The sequence below is a fragment of the Suricata suricatta genome, chromosome 3 (genome assembly GCF_006229205.1).
Source record: "Suricata suricatta isolate VVHF042 chromosome 3, meerkat_22Aug2017_6uvM2_HiC, whole genome shotgun sequence".
Lineage (NCBI taxonomy): Eukaryota > Metazoa > Chordata > Mammalia > Carnivora > Herpestidae > Suricata > Suricata suricatta.
The window spans coordinates 169,507,868-169,527,863 of NC_043702.1; the positions used below are offsets into that span (position 1 = coordinate 169,507,868).

A 19,996-nucleotide genomic window follows, 5' to 3' on the forward strand; every position below is an offset into this window, starting at 1 on the left:
CAGTCTGCTAAGGGTCCGACTTCAACTCAGGTCATGATCTCGTGGTTGTGGGTTCCAGCCCTGTGTCAGGCTCTGTGCTGACAGCTCAATCCTGGAGCCTGCTTCTAATTCTGTGTGTCTCTCTCTCGGACCCTCCCCTGCTCACACTGTCTCTCTCTCTCTCTCTCAAAAATAAACATTAAAAAAATTTGGGGGGGGGGCGCCTGAATGGCTCAGTGGGTTAATCATCTGACTTCAGCTCAGCTCATGATCTCACGGTTCGTGAGTTTGAGCCCCACATCGGGGTCTGTGATGACAGCTCGGAGTCTGGAGCCTGCCTCAGATTCTGTGTCTCCCTCTTTCTGACCCTCCCCAGGTTGCTTGCTCACTCACGCTCTCTCTCCCTTTCCCTCTCAAAAAATAAACATTAAAAACTTTTTTAAATTTTTAATGGTCACATTTAATGTTTTTTAATCATTATTTTTTAAAAAATCTTGAACACACATTACCAAAGAAAAAAGATGCCAGAAACACAGGACATAAATTTTAAAAGGAAATCTGCGCAGCAGGACAAAGCAGCAGCAGAGCAAGGGAAGGATGACAACACAGGTCAAATCAACCAAGTCCAAACACCCAGCATGGAGTCGACACCCCTGCATGGGGCTGAGAAAGGGGTGGGGGTCCGCATGCCTGCCACAGCCCCCGCGCTGAAGGTGCATCTGGCCACCTCTCTCTGACGCCCCACCCCGTCCCGTGCAGAGCTCCGGAGAGATCAGGGAGACGGCAGGTCAAGGGCTGGGCCAGGTACCCACGTGTGAGACCCTGTGATCCTTCCCATAACCTCTTCCCTGCGGCCCAGCACTCCACACGGGCCGAGCTGGGGAGCCCGCGTCTCCGGATCCGCAGGAGCATCCAGCAGCCCACACCCCCGGCGTCAGCCTGGCACCATCCCACACAGAAAGAAAGTCAGCAGCAGCCATTTACACAGAAACCCCGTGCCTTAGTCCCTGACAACTGTAATTACAACCAGCTTTTGAAAGGGAGAGCAGAAAATAGCAGCCTGGACCTAGCCGTGAATTGGGGGTTTGGGGGTAAAACACACATCCAGTGCTCACCGGCATGGCGGCCAGTCTAAACAAGTGACTGGCCAGCCAGACCAAACAGCCTTCTGGCCGACACAGGTCCCCCTCTGGTTTAATGAGCTGCATGCTCATTAAGCACCAGAAGCAGGTCGCAGGGAAGGGACTTCCTGGCACAAGGCCACAAGGGCTCACGAGTGACAAGGGCAGAGGAGACAGGCCGCGCCAACCCCCAGAGCACGGCCAGGCCCACCGGCCACCCCAGGCGTCCGCCGCTCTGTGGTGATGGCTTCTGAGACGTACATTCGGGTCCATCTACAAAGCAGTGTTTCTGCCGCGGATCCCCTGCTCCAGGAAGCTCCACATCCTAATCCTGGGTTCACCAGCTGGGCCGGGCACCCAGACGAGCATCCAAGAGCAGGGTCACAGACGCGGGCGTGAGCCCCAGCTCCACCCACTGACAGCAACTTGACCTAGAACTACTTTTTAACCTCCCCAAAACTCTGTTTCCTCACCTACAAAATGTGACCATATCCACCTCACCTAGAGCAGCCGCAAATAATAATGATTTCTGTACTACGGGGCCTAATGAAGCCCGTGGTGCACACTTCGTTCTGAACGGTAACTGTTACTATCGACAACTAATACTAAGGGAGATTGGCCTCTAATTATGATAAAGGTATTCATGACAGCATAGTTCCTGTGTCTTAGTCCAATATGAAGAAAAGAGGCATTTTCAGTGAAACCCCACGGACAGACCAGCACCAGGCTGCAAAAACGCCAACCGCAGTGAGAGCACAGGCCAGCCCAGCACAGGGAGCCCCTTCCCCAGACACCCCCCCAACCAAGGCCACTGTGCTTGCTGTCTGAGCACGAAGACGAAGAAAGTAGGGGAAAGACTTGGGGAAATGCTGAATGCCAAGCCTGAAGCCACAGACGTGAACCACCTTGCAGTCTCTCGAGACCAGGTCGGGGAACTACAGTCTGGTCACACACCCACCGCCTCCTAGACCCTAGGAGTCCTCACGACCCCTCTCTCTGAGTTTTAGTTAATCTAAAAAATGCGGGACCCTCGGGGTCGCTTCGGGCTTTGGGGCAGTGGAGTCGCTGCCTCGGACTCGGGGGCTCCGCCTTCCTTCGGGAAACCCGGGGCCAAGCCCGAGAGTCGCCCAGCTCCTGCCCCGGAATTCCGGAGACCGCGGAAGGGCCGACGTGGCGGGCGTCTGGTGGTTCTAGGTGCTTGGCCGGGTGAAGAGAGCCGGCCATTCCTTCTTGGGTCACGGAAATGCAGCTTCAGAGTGATTCCATTTTCCAGGCAGTTCAAAGAATTCTGAACCATAAGCTGAGCTTAGTCCCAGACTTGGAATGGCCAAATATCACAGTGAAGTTCAAAGTTTGAAATTGGATGATGATTCAGTCATAGAAGGAGTAAGTGACCAAGTACTTGTGGCAGTTGTGGTCAGTTTCGCTTTGATTGCTACCCTGGTATATGCACTTTTCAGAAATGCACATCAGAACATTCACCCAGAAAACCAAGAGCTAGTAAGGGTGCTTCGGGAGCAACTTCAAACAGAACAGGATGCCCCTGCTGCTGCCCGACAGCAGTTCTACACCGACATGTATTGTCCAATCTGTTTACATCAAGCCTCCTTCCCTGTCGAAACAAACTGTGGACATCTTTTTTGTGGTACCTGCATTATTGCATACTGGCGATATGGTTCATGGCTTGGGGCAATCAGTTGTCCAATCTGTAGACAAACGGTAACTTTACTGCTAACAGTATTTGGTGAAAATGACCAGTCTCAGGATGTTGTATCATTGCGTCAAGATATTAATGATTATAACCGAAGATTCTCAGGGCAGCCCAGATCTATTATGGAAAGAATTATGGATCTACCCACTTTACTGAGGCATGCATTCAGGGAAATGTTTTCAGTTGGGGGCCTTTTCTGGATGTTCCGCATCAGGATAATACTTTATTTAATGGGAGCTTTTTTCTATCTTATATCAACTCTAGATTTTGTACCTGAAGCCTTGTTTGGAATTCTAGCCTTTCTAGATGATTTCTTTGTCATCTTTTTGTTGCTCATCTACATCTCTATTATGTATCGAGAAGTGATAACACAGAGACTAAACAGGTGAAAAAATGTGAGTTTACTAAAGTAATTCAGCTAATGTGTGAAATCAAACAGGACTCATGGCAACATAAAGTATTTGAATATCATTGTCCGAGCATAAAACCACTGTATGACGAACATTTTATTTCATTGAGCAAATGTCTAGCAATACATGACTGGAATTTATACATGTACAGGTTCTAATATTAAAGTTAGAATTATAATAATTTACAATTATATCTTGATTCTGTGTTGTCTATGGTGTCTCTGGAATTATATAAAAAGGGATGATTTTTATATCTTTTTTTCCCAAAAATTACTCAGATTAATTGGATGTATATAGTAAGATAACGTTTTACAGTTTATCCAATTTATCCTTCTCAGTGAGTACCTATATGATAATATATTGCTATGAGATGCATCTAAATATTTTTGTTACCATAAAATACTGTACAATATTGGGGGGAAAAAATGCGGGTGACAGGACCCCCACTCCACAGCTTGCTGTGGACATTAAATGAAGCTGCATGAACGCGCTTTGAAGTAACTCCTTCCCACGTCCATGAGGAACAGCACTGTTCTTTTTGAAAGTTCCAACAAATACAACCTAACAAAAGGGCTGAGGAACTGGGAAGATCAAGGCAGTCAAAAAGGTTTTAATATTTTTTAGCATTTTATTTATTTTGAGAGAGTGCACACGCAAGCAGGGGAGGGGCAGAGAGAGAGAATTGCAAACACGTGCTGTGCTGGAAGCTCAACACGGGCCTCAGACTCAGAACCGTGAAATCATGACCTGAGCCAAAATCCCAGGTCAGACGCTTGACCGACTGAGCCATCCAGGCACCCTGAAAAAGTTATAAGCTAATGAACTGCTCCGAGAAATAGGGACAAACATGCTAATTTTCTTCCCAAAACTGCTGTCCTTGACCTGAATCTTCTGCCGACGAGATAAACTGGCTGAAAGTCAAGTTGGTGACCAGCCAACTGGAGCTCCCAACATCTGCTGTGTGTTTTCCATTTAGGTGGTAGATTGTCCTGCAGACAAAGAGCCCAAGCCAGCTGTACCCAGGATGACCAACCCAGCCACCTCCAACCCCCATTCTCTCCAAAACGCAATCTGACCAATCACAAACGTGCCTTCGAAATGTACAAATTTCAAGAAGCTCCTATCTCAGAGCAGAGCACACGGACAAATTCCTTCATGGTGATCGGAAGGCAGCTTCGTTTTTGTTCAGTCTCTGCTGCTCTGTGTGCCGAAGCCGGAAAGCAGTGGGCTGGAATGTCTTCCAGACTCTGCTAGAAGGCACCTGAAATGCCAGAAGAGAATGCACACACCCTTTCGGAGCCCTAAGCAACTGATGAAGGAAATTTTGCTCAACTCCCGTATCTGCTCTTAAAACATCAAGTCAGTCTTATGTACCATAATAAATTGCTTTACTTTTTTAATGTTGAGTCAATTAACAGCCAATTATCAAACCTTTCCCCTCAAATCTGAATTAAAAAGATAGGCCAACATTCTCTCTCACTCCTCAGCGGACCCCACACACCCTCAAGGGCATGTGCATCTCTGTTTCAGGAGCAGCAGTAGTTCTAGGTCAAGCAGAAGGGTGGGGGGAGAAGTGCCCCCCCCCAGCTGTCACATCAATTCCATCCTTGGCCTTTCATCCAGAAGAAGCTCCGACTCAGAACAGCTCTCCCGGAGAGCGCAGGGAGAGGGGTTTGCGGTGGGTGCCGTCGTCCCCTAAAAGGGGGATCCAGCTAAAAGGGTGCCAGCTGAGATGCCGGAGCGCTGACCCCACCCCGCCCCACTTCCGGCCACTCACCCGAATCCGGCGCATGGCAGCCACGATCTCCACTCTGCTGTTGGGCCTCGGCACATCCAGGCTTCCGACATACTGCGGGGAGGAAGCAAGCACTCGTTGAGAAGAGGGACAGCAAGGGGCCCTGGTCACAGAGTGTCAGCAGAGGGAAGGACATCCAGGTAAGCTCCCCACTTTGCGGAGGGGGAAACTGAGAGCCAGAGGGGGTATCTTCCAACTTTATAAAAATCAACGAAACGAGAAACCGCTGCTCCCTTTTCCATCCCGCTCTTGGTCAGAAATGCCCCGAGCACGGCGTTCAAGCAGCTTCCAGAGTCAGAAAGACTCCGGTGGGATGACTCTCCCACCACTATCTTTGGGGCGAGGTCTTTCCCTTTGTCTCAATGTCCTCATCTGTAAAATGGGATTCCAGTAAAGATCAAATGAGAGAAGGTATAAACATCTTACACAAATATGCTTTGCTTATATTAAAGCATCCCCTCCCCTTCAAAAATAGGACTATGTGCTTTTTTTCAATTAATGGTACTTCGCTGGGTTAGCCCTCGATGTTACAGAGACCTCACGCACTTGACTGGGTTCCTAACTGGAGGAAAGGAACACGCTAATTATATTTTATTTAAAATTTTAATCTTCTAAAAAAAGGAAAGAATTTAATCTTCTGAAACTTTTGAAAACACAAATGGCATTCAGGTTAATGTTTAATATATGGATACGTCCTCACAGCACACTATTCTAATGTAGAAAAATGCTGAGTGAAAGAATAAGCCCTCCCATACTCTTTCTGTATGCAGTGGGGCACATCGATTCAGAGACACGAAGGAATTTATTTTACATGAAAAGGTTCACTCTTCACACTGTTTGGGGGCTCTTTTATTTCCTTTCTTTCTTTTTTTTTTTTTTTAACTTTCTTTTTATTTGAGTGAGAGACAGAGGGCAAGCAGGGGAGAGGCAGAGGGACAGACGAGGCAGGCCCCACGCTATCAGCACAGAGCCGGACACAAGGGTCGAACTCACAAACTGTGAGATCATGACCTGAGTCAAGAGTTGGATCCTCAACTGACTGAGCCCCCCAGGCGCCCCTACTTTTTAACATTAAACACAACTTGGGGCGCCTGGGTGGCTCAGTCGGTTAAGCCTCCGACTTCGGCTCAGGTCAGATCTCACGCTCGTGGGTTCGAGCCCCGCGTCGGGCTCTGTGCTGACAGCCAGCTCAGAGCCTGGAGCCTGCTTCAGGTTCTGTGCCTCCTTCTCTCTCTGCCCCTCCCCCTCTCATGCTCTGTCTCTCTCTGTATCAAAAATAAATAAAACATTAAAAAAAATTTTTTTTTAAAAAAACATTAAACACAACTTGGACATTCTTCTTTGCCAATGCAATAAAATCTGCCACATCACGTGTGACCACCTACCCTATGAATGTCGCTATTAACAACACTGCTTCTGCTACGTCCTCATCTACGTACATCCCCCTACCTCCCAGCTCATCCGTAGCTCTGTAGGCGGGGCTTCTACAAGCAGGACTGCTAGATCAGAAGTATAGAAATATCTTGAGATCATTCCTTAGTAGGCTGAAACATCCCATTCCATACTGACTTACTGGGAGGTGCCTTTCCTTTTTCCATTCAAATTATATAAAATAGCCAGGGGGAGACCCTAGAAATTGATAGCCCCTACATAACTTAGACGTCTACCTAAGCAAAGACTGCATTAAAAGAAGAGGGTAGTCATCTTTGTAAGAAATGTGGTTCCTGTGGCTACAGGAGTAGAAGGTTCTTCATGAAATTTGGAGCAAAGGCTAGGCCCCGGGAAGCAAGGTTCCGATAGCTGAATACTGCCAAAAGGTTTCCCCTAGGACTGATCCAATTTGTGCCAATCCCCTGAAGAGCATGGTCCCGGTAGCCCGTGGTGGAGCCTCTGCATCGTGGGCCCAAAGCGACCTCCCCACCACGGCGGGCAGAGAGCCGTGCACCTGTGGATAAAGCGTCTAGCAAATCCCTTAGGTAAATGAAGGCCCCTAGATCTAAGAGCGTGGTCACATTTGAATAGGGTAGCTGTTTCTCCACCCCCCCCCCCCGAGCTCGGCTGGCACCCCACAGCATCAGGCCACGTGTCCGTGAACTCTGCAGCCCAGAACGACTGCCCACCTCCAGGGAGCCCCCAGTGGGAGGCAGCTTCCCCCCTCCGCGTCCCGGACCCTGTGCACCTGAGGACTCCTGCCCTGAACTCTGAGCAGTCAGACCTCCAGGAGCTTGTGTTCCCTCAGCCATCACGTGAGAGCTCGAGTCCTAGCAAGGTCGCTCCTTACAGGAGAGCCCGGGAGCCTGGCCCGCGTCCCCATCCTGATCCCTGCCACACCAGGAGGGCGCGCCGCTGGGGAGATCCACCCTGAGCGTGAACACGAACGCCCAGCGGGGACTGGTCCCCACTTGCCTCCTTCACTCCGTCAGCCACCGCCTGAGCACACAGCACACGCCTGCACACATGTACGGGGCATGCAAGCCCACACCCTGCACATGCCACAGGCACACACGCCCCGACGCACACACCCCTCACACCCACGTGGCCATCGCACACACTAACCTCAGACACTCAATTCACACCACACACGCACTCCCTGGTCTGCCTTCCTTCCCAGGCATGTGAAGTCACAAATCTACCCTCTGAGAATCCGTCCAGAGGAGGTAACCACCAAGAGATGCACCTTAGGGTCAAATTCCCCCATTACAGATGTCCCTTAGGGTCAAAGAGATGAAAAGGACACATGAGGCAGGGGTCAGGTCCACATCCAGTCAAAAGCTAGATTTTCACACCAAGAACACGTCAAGTGATACCATGTCCAAGCACGGCCTGGCACCCACCTGTCCTCATGCACGAAGCATCAACACCTCCCCAACGAGGAAAGTGGGAGACGCAGCCTGAGCCCAGCCGGCCATCGTGGCTGTGGTCAATGCACTTCTTCCCACTCCCCTTTGGAAAGTCGGCTCCCAGGCCCGAACCCCATCCACCCGCCCCCCCCTCCACAGCCAGTCAGCAACCAGGACCTGTAGAGCCCTCTCCTCCCAGTCACTGCCTCACCCCCCAAAACCCTTCCTCTCCGCCTACACAGGTCTCCTCACTGGTCTCCCCACTGGCCCCAGGGCCCCTCCAAACCGCCCCCCACAGGCTGTTAGAGATCACGCTCAGATGCAAACCAGCCCGTACCCCTCCCTCGCTCAAGAACCTCATGTGCGTCACCAACTCTGAAGGTGACCTTCAGAGCCCTCAGCGTGGCTGACACTGCCCCCCAGGGCCCACACAGCACAGCGCCCTCTCACACCGCCAGCCCTTCCGTTGTTGGGAAGGGCCTCACACATCCCACATCCAGAAGCTTCTACCCAGAACCCTTCCCTGTGCACAGAATGCTGTTTCTCCTACCCTCTCTCTCCAGCCCTCCTACCTCCACGGGGCCCCGCAGACCTCAGCCTCATCTCTGCTTCCTTCCGCTGACCTCCAGGGAGGGCGGCGCACAGGGGCAGCTCCCGCCATCCCCCCAGTTCCCCTGCACCCCTGCAGATTATCCACACGTGGCCACGCACAGGATGCCCTCCTCACGGGTAACCCCACCCACACGACTGACTAGAATATTCCAAGAATGAACATATTCACCCACTGCACGCACTCCCTGTGGACCATGACCACGCTGAGGAGGGGCGGAGAGGCCTGACCCTGGATCCTGACCTGTATTCCGACATCACAGGCCCCGGCCATCCCACGCTGTGTGGTCCCTGTGGGGATTCTATGACGTTACCTGTGTTGTGCAGGTACCTGAACTGGACCTGAGGCAGGGGCTCTTAGGGTAGCACATGCAATCCCTGGCTGACCAAGAAGGCAGTACACGGGGTGCCTGGGGGGCTCTGTCGGGTAAGCATCCGACTCGTGATCTCAGCTCAGGCCGCGATCTCGCGGTTTGTGGGTTCGAGCCCTGCGTCAGGTTCTGCACTCACAGCATGGAGCCGGCTTGGGATTCTTTCCCTCCTTTTTCTCTGCTCTGCCCCCACCCTCCCACCCCTCAAAATAAATAAATAAAATTTTCTTAAAAAGTAGATATCAAATAGGAAAATTAAAAAAAAAAAAAAGATGAAGGACAGCCCATCTTTCGGTTGGTGGATTTTTGGTCACCTGGCATTCCTTCCAGGAAACCCTGTGGGGAAGCACCTCCTGAGGCTTCTATCCAGAACACCTACCACGGAGCTTAAGGGGAGAATAAAGGAGTTTGAAAATATCCGGGCCTACTTCTTTTTCATTAGCACAAGAAAAAACAACTAGAAGGAAGATTCAAATTGCAGTGGTACTCAAGATACAAGAGGAAGGGGGGGCGCCTGGGGGCTCAGTTGGTTGAGCATCCAACTTCGGCTCAGGTCATGATCTCACGGTTGGTGGATTCGAGCCCCCAGTCAGGCTCTGTGCTGACAGCTCGGAGCCTGGAGCCTGCTTCAGATTCTGTGCCTCCCTCTCTCTGACCCTCCCCTACTCGCACTCTGTCTCTCTCTCTCAGGAATAAATAAACATTAAAAAAAATTTTTTTTAAAGATACAAGAGGACCTGTGTCAACGTTATCTGTGACTTTATCTTCCAGATAAGGAGGAGTTCACTGCCAATGAGGTTAATCAAAGGACTCCGGGCATTTTTCTTTAAGTTTCTAGACAACCTTCGAGTCGTGCTAGATTAATACCTCGTGAAATTACTTTCAAGGTCTTGCCTCCGCTTTCTGGAGATTAACCCCGAGATGCTGACAAACCGCACTACAGCATTGTCCCCGGTGCATGAGCATGAATCACGATGCTCAAAGGCAGCAAGACTCAACCTGTGAGACTTTGTGCCATCACATTCCTCAGGAACTCCCTTTAATTATGAAGTTTCAGACCACTGTTACCAGAGACCGATCAAAAAAAAAAAAAAACACAAAACAAAACAAAAACAAAAACAAGAAAAGAAAAGATATAGAAGTAAAAAAAAAAAAAACCAACAAAACATATCGGACGATTCTACCTCTGATCACGTTGGAGGAAGTGTATCAGCAGACTAGGCCTCCAAAAGGCTATAAATATGAAGTCTGGAAAAGATTACTAAAAACAAATACCTCTGCAGAGAATGAACAAAGAGTGAGACGTAATATAAACCGGGACATTAGTTAATAATGACGAACCAGGATTGACGCAGTCATAACAAACGCACCTCCCAATGCAAGACGTAAACAGGGGAAGCTATGTGTGTATGTTGGGAGGCAGGAGGGGTATAAGGAACTCTGCCCTCGCCACACAGTTTTTCTGGAACCCTAAAACTCGAGTCTGTTGGTTGAAATAATAAAAATAACTTTGAAGGCACTGGAGAGGGACCAGAACAGGCAGGGCTGAGCAGGGGAACGCCCCTAGGAGAGGGCGGCGGCCCAGGGCGAGGCTCGGGTTTGTGCCCTTGCCCACCCAGGGGTACAAAATGCACACACAGGGCCAGGGAGTGGAGGACAGGCCCGGAGGCCCAGTCCCACAGCCTGGGGTGGGGGGCGGACACCGCAGATGCAACCACCAGAGGAACCGGATGTGGCGGGGGTGGGGGGCAGAAACCCCCAACAGAAGGGGGTTGGCGAGGGGGACTCCCAAATCGTGTCAACACCACCCAGGCCCAGGGATGACTTCCACACTACATTTGCGAAGCAGATTACGAGGAGCCCACCCCAGGAGCGGTAGACTGAGGATTTACGACCAGCCGGGATGGCCATCATGAAGAACAAAATTCAACACTCTTCAGAAGAGAATAGCAGAATCTTGTGGTGCAGGGCCGTTGAATCCCTACGGACTGGCCAGTGCAGGCAAGGCCGTGGGCAAAGGCCACAGGGCCACGTTTTCCCGGGGCAAAAGGACAAGGGCCCCCATGAAGGGGCACCATGTAAAGGTCCCCAGACTCTGCCTTCCCGGCTCTCCTCTTCTTCTCTGAAACCCACTCGCTCCAACAGCCCCCGCCCCCAGCAGAGACCGAGTCAGATTCAGGAGGGTGCCTTGCGGTCCCAGAAAAGGATAAGGGGCGCTGAGGCCGTCGGCAGACCGAGGAGAAGGGGCTCCTCCCAGGCCTGTCTCCCCGTCCAGACCCTCTGGCCTGCATCTGGGCCGACTCGCTCCTTCCAGGTCCAAACCCAGCCTGGCCTCTCTTCTGTCACCCTGCCCGCCTTCTCATACCCCCACCCGTGTCCCGGCCACACTGTGACCTCTCCCCAAACGCGTGCACACAAGCAGTGGGGGCCCATCCAACCCAGTCCCTGAGCCAATCCCGTCCTGATGACTTTCTAAAACCTCAGGGTCATCGAAGCACAGGCTTTCAAATCCAAAAGGAACCTTGGGAGTCACGTCCTGGGAGGATGTTACAAAGGAACCACTGAAGAGAGGCCTGTGGCTCGTCCTGGCCGGGGCCCTGCCACCGCTGCCTGCACCACCTCAGGTCCAACCCACCTCGGTGTTCTTGTTCCCATCACCCTTCGGTCTCCCTCCCAGCACTGGACGTGGTCTGCAGCTGTGAGGTGTGCCCCCTGCACATGGTCATGGCCTGCCTTCCCCCGGACCTTGGCCCCCAGTCCCCGAGTGCCCAGCCCTCGGAACAGGGCCTGGCAGAGAAAGGCCCAAGCATCTGTGGAATGAAGGAGCAGGGCGATCTGCCCCAGCCCCGGCGCATGGTGGCCCTGGGGTCGAGAAGCCCGCTGTCCCGCCTGTCCCACTGCTCCGCCTGGAAGGTTCTCCCCGCCTCGGAACTGCTCTGGGCCGCACAGCTGAGGGGGGCTGTGAATGTGACCTGGGTGAGAGTTCTCGCCTCATTTAGCACCGAACAAAGCAGCATTAACTGCCGCCGGCAGCGGCCCCAGATTCCAGGGTGTGCACTCAGCCAATGACCTTCCCCGAGATGCTCTGGGGGAGGGGAAGGGAAACCGTGGCCTGAGCTGCACGTGTCCTCCAGGTGCGGAGGTGTGCGGGGAGGGGGGAGCCGGGACTCAGAAGGACCCGCATGGATATTTACCCGCGCCCTCACCCCTGCGATGCAGCAGGGTGGGCCTGGGGCAGGTTACCCCCACCCCTCTTCTCGCTATACACTCTAGCCGCCAGAAAAGCTTCCAAGATGCTTGAAATGCAGCTGCATTTATTTGCAGTCTAAGAGGAAAGAGGCATTTATATTTCTTCCCCTCTCTCCCAGCCCATCCAAAAAAGGAAGTACTATTTGAGGGCCATCTGATGGGACTATGTCACTATTGATCAGGGGCTCAGCGGGGGCCGATGAATGTGCCGGAGATCACAGCAGAGTCCTTCCTGCTCCTCGACATTAAGGGGCTGGGTGCAAAAGAATTGTGGTGACTCGTCTTTATGCTAATGCCATGCGACTCTGCAAGGGCCAGAGGATGGGACTGAACCGTCCCCACGCCCGTGGAGGGCACAGGTTCTTTGGGTTCTTTTAGTCCATTAGCGAAAGCTTAGATGGGTTGGCCTGATTATTTCTCTTTATTATGAGGATCTGAGAGATCTGGCAAAGGGGAGAGAAAAAGCAGGAAGGCAGGGGGGGAGAAAAACGTTCTGGTCTTTCAACTATCAGCTCCAGAATGAAAGCCTGAGTTCCACATTAAAATCTGGCTCGCACTGCAGAGGCCAGTGTGGGAGAGGCCAGGGAGCACTTTCTGCCCTGGTGGGGGGCAGGACAAGGGGAAAGAGGCAAAGAGAAACACACTGACCAAGGCTATGTGACAATTAAGTCATCACCTGTAAATAAACCAGGTAAACCAAGGCTGGATAGATGAACAAAGAACACCACGAAATCAGAGGGAAGGCAGACCGCAATGCCAGCGTTAAGTGGCCATAAAGGTCATTTGATCCAAACCTTCATTTTTACAGAAGGCAAAACGGAGGCTCAGAGAGAACTGAATCACAGTGGCAGGATCAGAACCCAAGTGGGTCTCCCTCCCCCACACTGCCAGTCTGAAACGGCAGCAGGAAGTAAGCAATCCAGGTGAACCCGGGCCGATGCCCCACAAAGGGCTGCTTTGCTACATGAACCTCAGATGGAGGTGGATGTGGGTGACTGCACACAACCAAGTAAAACCTCCAGATCACTTGCTGGTACCCCATTAACATACCCAACTTTTCTCTATTTTGAGTAGAACCTCCCTAAAATGTATTATACTCTGCCCCAATAAATGAGATTCTGTAAACGAGAACTCAGGGCATTTCTTCAGGATTCAAAATACATACACATTATACACACCATGAGTACACGAGCCTTATAGCGTGAGAAATGGCTCCAGACTATTATGCCTTCTGAGTCCTTGAGGCTGATTTTAGACTTTAATGCTTCCTACACTGCTAGTGGCAAGAATGCTAACAACGGGCTATAAATATGCCTCTGCCTTTAACAATAACTGTCCCCAATCTCCAAAAAAGTACAAGCAATACAAATCCAGCAACTTATATAAAGGATTATACACAGTGGCCAAGTGTGATTCATCCCAAGAATGTAAGGTTGTTTGAACATAGGACAGTTAATATGCCATTTAATAAAATAAAGATCAAAGGCCATTTGATCAACCCAATAGACAAGAAGTATTTGATAAAATCCAATACCCTTTCCTGATGAAAATACTCAACCAACTAAGAATGGTAGGAAACTCCTTCCATCTAATAAAGGGTGATAAACCAACAAATGAATCCACAGCTAACATCCTACTAAATGGTGGAGGACTGAAGGTTTTTCCCCTAAGATCAGGACCATGTCAAGGAGGTCTGCCCTCACCACTTCCATTCAACATGGATCTGGAAGTCCTAGCCAGGCAATTAAGCAAGAAAAGCAATCCAAGGTGGAAAAGCAGCATCCAAACTATCTCTATTCATAGGTGACAGGATCTTGTATATAAAAAATCCTAAGGACTACACACACACTATCAGAATCAATCAATGAGTTAAAAATGAAATTAAGAAAACAATTCCATTTACAATAACAATCAAAGAAATACTTAAGACTAAATATAACAAAAGAACACTAAGACATGTACCCTGAAGATTATAAAACATTACTGCAAAACTCAAAAAAAGACCTAAAGCAGCAGGAAGACTTCCCATGTTCATGGATTGGAAGACTTAAGATAGAAATGCTCCCCAACTGATCTATAACTTCAATGCAATCTCCATTAACATCTATAGCCTGTTTACAAACTGGCACATCTATCAAATGTGTGGGTTTTCCACACCAAGTAATTATCCAGTTCTCTGCAAACACCAACTGGAGGTGCCCTACAATTCAATTCAGTTCTAACGCTCACTACCCAGAGTTAGCACATACCCGACAGGTTAAGAGCTCAGCCCCACAAAACTGCCCCCCACTTCTGATGCTGGTCGAAAATCCTGAGCCTACCATACTTCTGACCAACCACCCCTAACTCAGGGATTCCCACGATCCCCTCACGGTTTCTATAATTTGCCTGTATCAGCTCACAGAACTCAGAAAAAACTACTTACTATGACCAAACTATTATAAAGGATGCAAATGAACAGCCAGATAAAGAGGTACATAGGTATGTGGGAAAGGACACAGAGCTTCCAGGGAGCCTCTCTGGGAAGGCCACCCAACATCTCACGGTGTTCACCAACTCAGAAGCTCTCCAAACCCACTGTTTAGGGTTTTTATGGAGGTTCCACTATACAGGCATAATTAGGAGATTGAGACTGAATTTAATCTCCAGGCCCTCTCCCTTCCCGTAAGAGCAGGAAGTAGGGTTCAAAGTTCCAACCTTCCAATTACATGGTTGGTGCCTCTCTCACAAGGCCCCCATGCTTCTAGGGACCTACCAAGAGTCACCTCATCAACATCAACTCAAGGTAAGGTTGAAAGAGGCTTCTTATGAAAAACAAAAGATGTTCTCACTTTTATCATTCAGGAAATTCTACAGGTTTTTAAGGAGCTCTGTGCCAAGAACCAGAGACCAAATACATTATTTATTGCATTACAGTATCACAAAATCCCATTGGTCTTTCTTGCAGAAATTGACAAGCCCATCCTAAAATTCATGTGGAAATCCAAGGGACCCAGAATAGCCAAAACAATCTTGAAAAAGAAAGTTGTAGGACTCAGATGTCCCAATGTCAAAAATCACTACATAACTACAGTAATCAACATAGTGTGGTGCTGGCATAAAGCTAGACATATAAATCAAGGGAGTAAAAATGAGAGTCCAGAAATAAATCCTTGAATTTATGGCCAATTGATTTTTCACAAGCATGCCAAGGCAATTCACTGGAGGAAAATTGTTGTTTTCAACAGTGGTGCTGGGACCACTAAAAGATCCAAATGCAAAAGGATGAACTTGGACTTCTACCACACAGTTATGTAAAATTAACTCAAAATGTATTGTACATCTAAGAGGTGAAACTACAGAAATCTTAGTAAATCTTCATGAGCTTAGATCAGGCAATAGTTTCTTAGGATAAATAGAAGCACAAACAGAAGCAAAATAAATTGGAGTTAATTAAAATTAAGAATACTTCTGTGTCAGGGCACTGGGGTGGCTCAGCTAGTTGAGCATCTTGATCTTGATGTTGGCTCAGGTCATGATCCCAGGGTTGTGGGATCAAGCCCCACATTGGGCTCTGCACAGAGCATGGAGCCTACTTGGGATTCTCTTTCTCTACTTCTGCCTCTCTTCCCCACTCTCACTCTCATAAATAGACAGACAGAGAAAACACTTGTGCTTCAAAGGATACTATGGAGAAAGTCAAGGGACAACTCATGCAATGGGAAAAATATTTGAGTCATATCTGATAAGGGACTTTCATCCAGAATATAACTCTTACAAGTCAACAATAAAAGACAAACAACCCACGTAAAGAATGAGCAAAGGAGGGGCGCTTGGGTGGCTCAGTCAGTTGAGTGGCCAACTCTTGATTTCAGCTCAGGTCATGATCTCGCAGATCACATGTTCGAGCCCCATGTCACACTCTGTGCTTATATCCTCTGTCTCCCTCTCTCTGCTCCTCCAGCACATGCACTCTCTCACTCTCAAAAATAAATAAATGTTAAAAAAAAAATAACAAAAAGAAGGAGAAAGGATATGAACAGACACTTCTTCCAAAAAGATCAATAGCCAATAAACCCATGAAAAAAATGCCTCATCATTCGTCACCATGGAAATTTAGATCAAAACTACAATGAGATACACTTCACACCCACTAGGATGGTTAAAGGAAGACGGATAATAACAAGTGTTGAGGAGATGGAGAAATTAGAGTCTTCATACAATGCTGTTAAAAAAAAAAAAAAAAAAAAACAGCGCAACCACTTCGGAAAATGGTCTGGCCATTCCTCAAGAAGATATGCAGAGTTAACATATGAACCACCAATTCCACTGCTAGGTATGCCCCCCCAAAAAAATGAAGACATAAGGCCACACAACAACTTGTGCAGGAATGCTTGCTCATAGCCACATTATGCAGGATAGCCCCAAAATGGAAATAACCCAAGCGTCTTATCAATGGATGGATGCGCAAAGAAAACGTACGATTATTCGGCAGTAAAAATGAACAAAGTGGAGACACAGGCTACATCGTGGACGAACTTCAGCATTATGCCAAGTGTACGCAGCTAGTCACCAAAGACTGCACATAATAGGAAACATCCAGAATAGGCAAATCCACAGAAACAGAAAGTAGATAAGCAGTTGCCAGGAACTGGTAGATGAATAACGACAGTTTTCCTTTGGGCGGGATATAAATGGTCTGCAATTCGATAGCGGTGGTGGTTGCGCAGCTATGTGACTCTTCTAAAAACCACTGAATTGTACAGCCTTCAAATTTATATACCATAAAACTCGCTGTGTTATCTCCCACACACGAAAAATAACTGTCCTCCTTTTGATTTGCTGTGGACAAGAAAGTAGAATCACAACCAAAACGGGTTCCGGGTGAGCTTCGAAAGTGCTCCCCTGAAGGCCATGACCCTCAACATTAGCTCTGGCTGTCCAAACGCTCGTCCGAGCTGGTCTGCTCGGCCGGCTGTCATCTAGATGCTTAAATTCACCAGATCAAGCATTCCGGGGAAAAAAATGAGCTCTGACTATACTGAATTTTAGTGCTAGTTCTAGAAGATGTATTTCCCTCCCCCAAAGACTACGCATTTTTCAACACTGTAAGAGTATAGCAATCTCATTCCACATTCCTACTCTCCAGTGCAATCAAGTGAAACAGAAGCTCACAAAATAGATTATTTCTGTGTCGTGCTGAACCTTCTAAGGCAAAGAGTCCAAACACCGTGACATTTCTGGGGCCGTCTGGGTGAGCCAGGCGCACGGGGGTGATCCCAAACACCAACAGCACTCATCTTCTAGGCAGAAATGGATTTTTAAAGACACACCAAGGAAAAGAATAAATAACATAGCCTACATTTTGCAACTTCGAAATTTCAATATTCAAGACCCTGAGTGAAAGGGGGATAAAAAGAAAAGGTCAGGCCACAGTGAGACTAAGAAAAGGAAGCAGGTTTCAGGGTTGGGAGGGACAGTAAACACAGACCGTGTAGCCTGACACCCCACACGCACACACACACCTGGAATTTTAATCTCTTCTGCAAGCACCTGCCACGCTGTCAACCAGCCTGTGCTTAAATACCACCTCCGATGAAGAGATCACTCCCTCAGACGACAGCTGCTAGAAAGTTCTCCCTTTTATGGCAAGCTAAAAATGGTCTCCAAAAAGACTCAGACTCGGGCGGCACCAGGGTGGCTCAGTCAGTCGAGCGTCTGACTCTTGATTTTGGCTCATGTCGTGATCTCACGGCTTGTGAGTTCGAGCCCCACATTGGGTTCTGCACTGATGGTGCAGAGCCTACTCGGGATTCTTGCTCTCTCTCCCTCTCTTTCTGCCCCTCACGTGTGTGCATTTGTTCTCTCAAAAGAAATAAATAAGCTTAAAAAAAAAAAGATTCAGACTCTACTCTGTCCTCAAATATGTAAAGATATTTCTCATCAGCTGGTGGCCATGGGCCTTCCCATGTCTACATCAGAGCTCTTCTCTTCCGAGTTCAAAGGACACGATGGGCAAGGCCTCCCTGCTCTCAATAAGGGGTCTTGGGTGCTACCAGCTCCCCCAAGCACCACCATGAATGCCCTCTGGGAGGCTAAGGCATGAGGAGGGACAGTCCAGATGAGGACAAAGTGAGCAACAACAAAGTAAATGAGAAGGGACAAGTCGGGGACACCAGAGGCACCGGGAAAGCCAGCTGCCCCAACAGGCTGCGCGCTCAGCCCGACGCCATGGGATCCCTGAGCAGCCAAAGCTCGAGAACTCCAGGCAGACATACGAGTCACTCCCTTCCGGGCTCAGCCACGAGGCTGCCCAAGTCTTTTATCCACGCACAACGGAGGCCACTGATGCCGGTTCCTCTTCCCCCCACAAGAGCTGAGAAAAACAATAGGGCAGCGCACTCCATCTCTGAAAGGAGAGATAATGCAGAGACAGACCGGTTATGAAGAGGAAGAAGGGAGGGAAAGCTGGTCTCCAGTGACCTTTTACTTCTCATTCTTGATCCCTTTCCTTATCTTGCTGGTACCCTGTATCCAGCCCTCCCTCCAGGGCAGCAACCCTTCTCTCCGCCATCTGCTTCCCCCCCTTCTCCTGTCCCCACCAAAACTCCCCCGTCCCATGTTCCAAGTCCCTTCCCCCCCCTCCCACTCCACACACAGGGAGCCAGTAAGATAAACTAACCAGTAGGGGGGCAACACCGGTGCAGATGGCCTGATTAACTAGCCCACCTTCCCAGCGTCTCATGGAAACCCCGCATCCTCACGTGCGGTTCACTGGCCAGAGTTCCCGGCACTGAGCGGCAGACCACAGAGTGGGTATCTGGGGACAGAGATGCCTTTTCACGAACTTTCAAATCACAACATGGAAACTTCCATCTCTTCTGCCCAAAGACCAGTGGCAGCTCTGCTCAGAGAATGACAGAGGCTGGGGTTAAGGACTCATAAGGGAGGTAGCGAGCTAGAGCAGAAAGAACCTGGACTTTAGAGTCAGATCTGGATTAAAATCAGCCGCAGTTTCTTCTTCTGTAGAACAGGACAAAGCCTACCCTCCCGACAGAGGGAATCGTAAAGAATTACGTGAGATAACGCACAAAATGCACGTTCTTGGGTCTTTTCAGCTGTTTAGGTTAGCTCCCCCTGTTATGCCTGATTCATTCATCAGTTGTGAGGGTTTTTTGATTCTTACATCACCTGGGCCCTTCCTAGACTGCAATGCTAGGGGCCACCGCTGTGATCGACACTTTCTGAGTACCTCGCACAGAGCCTGGCCCGTCAAACAAATGAACACGTGGCAGCTTTTCCTGTGAAGCAAAAATCTTGAAGATGTTGTTCCCTTACCTCCTTCCAGGCAATCCCAGACTCCCAGCCTGCGTCCAGTGACCCAGCTTCCCATGCTGATCACCCACCAGTCCTCAGAGCAGAGTGATTACCCACCACCACCCACCACACGGCCAACACTCTGCCGTGACTTCTCAGATATGGTGACCCAGGTAACTGTGGGAGGCAAGAAGTTTAAGGAATCGGAGTTACAGTAACAATTCCTCTTACCAAATGGTAGAGGGAAAGCCCGTGAGCTGCAAAGGTAAGCAAGAAGTCTAATCAAAGAGAAGGGCCCACAAGGGTAGCCAGTGCGAGGAGGGAGAAAGGAAGGGAACACGTGCACTGTGAGCACAGGTTCCCGGAGAGAAGAAAGGACAGAAGAGAAGCATCCGCACAGGAGGGCACTCCCAAAGGCTTTCACCCTCACTCTTGTTTTATTACGATGAGGCGGGACATCGGTGTCCAATGATCAAGTGTTTTGCTCTAAGTCACCCAGTTAGAGTCAAGACGAGACCCAGGTGGCCCAGCCTACAAGTCAATGCTCTAAAAACAGCCGGACAGGATTAAATGAAAAGACTGGGCAGTCCCAACCTCAGCCAAACTGGCCTACGA

General features: G+C 49.4%; 1 protein-coding gene and 1 pseudogene across 3 annotated transcripts in view; one reads left to right on the top strand and one right to left on the bottom strand.

Annotated features, from left to right (window-relative positions):
* NOS1AP (nitric oxide synthase 1 adaptor protein) overlaps positions 1-19,996 on the bottom strand; it is a 292,958-nt gene that overhangs the window by 212,552 nt on the left and 60,410 nt on the right. For all 3 annotated transcript variants that reach the window (XM_029935726.1, XM_029935722.1, XM_029935721.1), the window contains exon 2: positions 4,999-5,070. In XM_029935726.1, coding sequence (XP_029791586.1) covers positions 4,999-5,070 — 72 coding nt within the window. The remainder of the gene's footprint in view (positions 1-4,998; positions 5,071-19,996) is intronic.
* Positions 2,394-3,475, top strand: LOC115288412 (annotated as a pseudogene).